This window comes from Miscanthus floridulus, chromosome 12 (assembly GCF_019320115.1).
Source record: "Miscanthus floridulus cultivar M001 chromosome 12, ASM1932011v1, whole genome shotgun sequence".
NCBI lineage: Eukaryota > Viridiplantae > Streptophyta > Magnoliopsida > Poales > Poaceae > Miscanthus > Miscanthus floridulus.
The window spans coordinates 68,922,033-68,924,832 of NC_089591.1; the positions used below are offsets into that span (position 1 = coordinate 68,922,033).

At 57.9% G+C, this 2,800-nt stretch overlaps 1 protein-coding gene across 1 annotated transcript; it reads right to left on the minus strand.

The window, feature by feature from the left end:
- LOC136497435 (protein RGF1 INDUCIBLE TRANSCRIPTION FACTOR 1-like) lies at window positions 1–1,978 on the minus strand. The gene is made up of 4 exons (XM_066493231.1): window positions 1,742–1,978; window positions 1,429–1,629; window positions 877–1,092; window positions 1–749 (listed from the first exon to the last, which is right to left on the minus strand). The coding sequence occupies exons 1-4, from the start codon at window positions 1,784–1,786 to the stop codon at window positions 456–458; spliced, it is 756 nt and encodes a 251-aa protein (XP_066349328.1). The 5' UTR covers window positions 1,787–1,978; the 3' UTR covers window positions 1–455.
- Between the last annotated feature and the right edge of the window lie 822 nt (window positions 1,979–2,800).

The window sequence follows — 2,800 nt, forward strand, 5'->3', positions numbered from 1 at the left end:
TCAAGCAACACAAACCCTTGACATTGAAGGCCATCCAGGAGCAGCATTCTTATCCTTTTATTACAGGCAACAAGGCAAACACGAATATGAACACTCCTACCATTCCCCCATCTGTGACAGTATATGTATATGTACATTTCTACTGCTATATCAAGCACCGGTAAAAGTAGAACTAGGAAAACACCTATAGGTAAAACTTGCAAAACTTAGTAGTGACGACAAGAGTAACTGCTACAACTAGCTCGTTTCCTTTTAGAGGCACCAAACCCAAACCGTTGTTACTACTGTATTTGGCTGGCTATGCCTATGTATGTAGACCGGTCGATCCGGCAAACACCTATAGATGGTATGTAGAAATGCGTATGCTACAGTGGTGTACCGCTGTGTTCTGTGGATGAGGGCGGCCGCGTGGGCCGGCCGGCCGGCATCGGAATCGGACCCGCGCCTTTGGTGGTCTAGAACTCCATGAGGCTGCCGAACGGCGACCGGTGCGGCACGCCCTTGCGCCGCTTCCCGGTGCGGAAGCTGTTGGCGGTCGCCGGCGGGGTCGACGGGGTGAAGCTCTGCACCACGCTGCTCTTGTCGCTGCCGCCGCTGGTGCTGGTGGACGAGTCGTCCTCCGACTCCGACTCCGACGCCGCCGCCGCCGCGCCCCTGTGCTGCTGGTGCTGGTGCTGGGCCTGCTTCTTCTTCTTCTTGACGGCGGCGTGCTTCTTGCGGATGCGGAAGTCGCCGGAGGTCCCGACGATCTGCGCGGCGCGTCCACGGGACATTAGTGCTACGGTGTTGTTATTGCAAACCACACGTGCGAAGCGGGGAATGCCAGCTATAGAACAATGGGGTGGCCTTGGATTGGACTGGCGGCGGGCGGCGTACCTTGCAGCCGAGGGAGCAGAAGCGGAAGGTGTCGAGGAGGCTGCGCTCGCAGACCTCGCAGGTGTTGGTGACGCCCTTGCCGGGCCTCGGCTGCGGGCGCTCGTTTAGGAACACCACGCGCGCGCTGTTGATGATGTAGGTCTGCACACCGGTGATGTCCAGCACCTTCTGAATCTCCGACACCCGGATCACGTCGTGGTAGGAGGACCTCCGTATCTGCACCACCACCACCAACCGAACAGAGCATGCATCGCCGTCAGCAAGAAGCCGCAGATGGAACAGGCACATTTGCTGCCACTTCAAGAAAGTCAGTTATTCTCATCTTTGGATTTTTCGCCCTAAAACGTGAAAGGAAAGATTGGCCGTTGCAACCTTGGATGCAACTACCACAAGTCTCCGCGACGGAGGAGAGACCGATAACAAGAAGAGTCTTTGGATGGAACCACGGGCGCCGGCCGGAGCTGCCGTTTCTTTCCAAGAAAGGGCCCGGCGCCTGGTGCTCCAATCCGACGCCAAGAAATGCCACTTTTCCCCCCCGGGGGGTGTGCCCACCTGGATGGCGTGGTGGTCGCGGTGGTAGGCGAGGCACTGGGAGCAGAGCGCGCCGTTCATGCAGTCGAGGCAGTACATGTTGCACTCGCTCTTGTGCGCGTCCGCGTGCAGCTTGCATTGACCGAAGAAGCTCGTCCCCAGCAGCGGCTTGAGCCACGGCGGCCACCGCTGGTTCTCCGCGCCGTCGCACCCGCCTCCTCCCTGCCGCATTCGATCCGGCGCCGCCATTAGCGCCAGCCCAATCCAACACAGAGCAAAGAAACAGGGCACCGAAAGAAAAGGAGTACAAAAGAGGGTGTGCTATCCACGTTACCACGGTGCCGCCGCCTCTGAGCGGCGATTCATCGTCGATTGCCATTTCCAGCGATCCACAACCAAAACTGCGAGGTGCAGAGCAGGGAGAATGTGGGTGTGGAGAGAAAGATAGAGAGTAGGGATAGGGGGGATTTGGAGTGGGAGAGAGGGGGAGGGAAGACGAGAGGAAAAGGCGAAGGCTTTGGAAGAAAGAAGTGGAGGTAGGAAAGCTGAGGTGGTAAATTACCAACAGGAAACGACGCTCTTCTGTGTTCGTGTCATGCCCGGTCGAGGCCGAGCTCGTCCTTATCCGCTCCCCCAGCCGGATCCGGTCCGCCGCCCGCCAGACCCGTTCTGCACCGTGCCCTATAAATTTTGGCTGCCTTCCCTCACACAGGTCAGCTGTCACGCTTCAGGTTCAGGAGATGTAAAACCTGGTCCATCAGATTGCTGTTGCTTCACGGTGCTCGATGCAGATATCACAGTGAAAGAAGCTCACTGCACACTGCAGTGAAAGTGTGAAATCACTGCATGCCAAGTCGTGCTGTCGAGTGGAGTTTTCGTCCGAGCTGCTGCAGTCAATCGAGGGCACGCAGCCATCAGCAGTGACGTCGAGTCTTGTTCCATCTGGTTCCGGGCACTGGTCACACAAGTCACAGCCTGAGACCCGATCCGACCCGGCCCGGCACACATGTCCTCGTTTTCTCACTTTGTTGGTGTTGTTTGTTTATTGGTCAGAATACCTGGTGCTTTGTGCGGTTTCTTCGTCACTTGCTCCACCAATGCTGCTGTAGCCTCTAGGAGGCGCCCATTCAGGGCGGTGGCTAGTGCAGATGTGCCAAAGCACCCAGCCACGATTTTCCCGCTGTGAAAAAGTTACCACTAGCCAGCCACGCCGTTTTCGAGTCACGCCACCGGCAAGCGGATCAACCACGGCCGCACCGAGGGAGCTTCACCTGGCCAGGCGCCCAGGCCAGGGGAGGCGCAATGGGGCATCCGCCATCCGCGGCACAAGTATAAACCGATCACCACCGATGGATGGGCCGGGCAGGAGGGGATCAGATGCTCGCTTTCACAT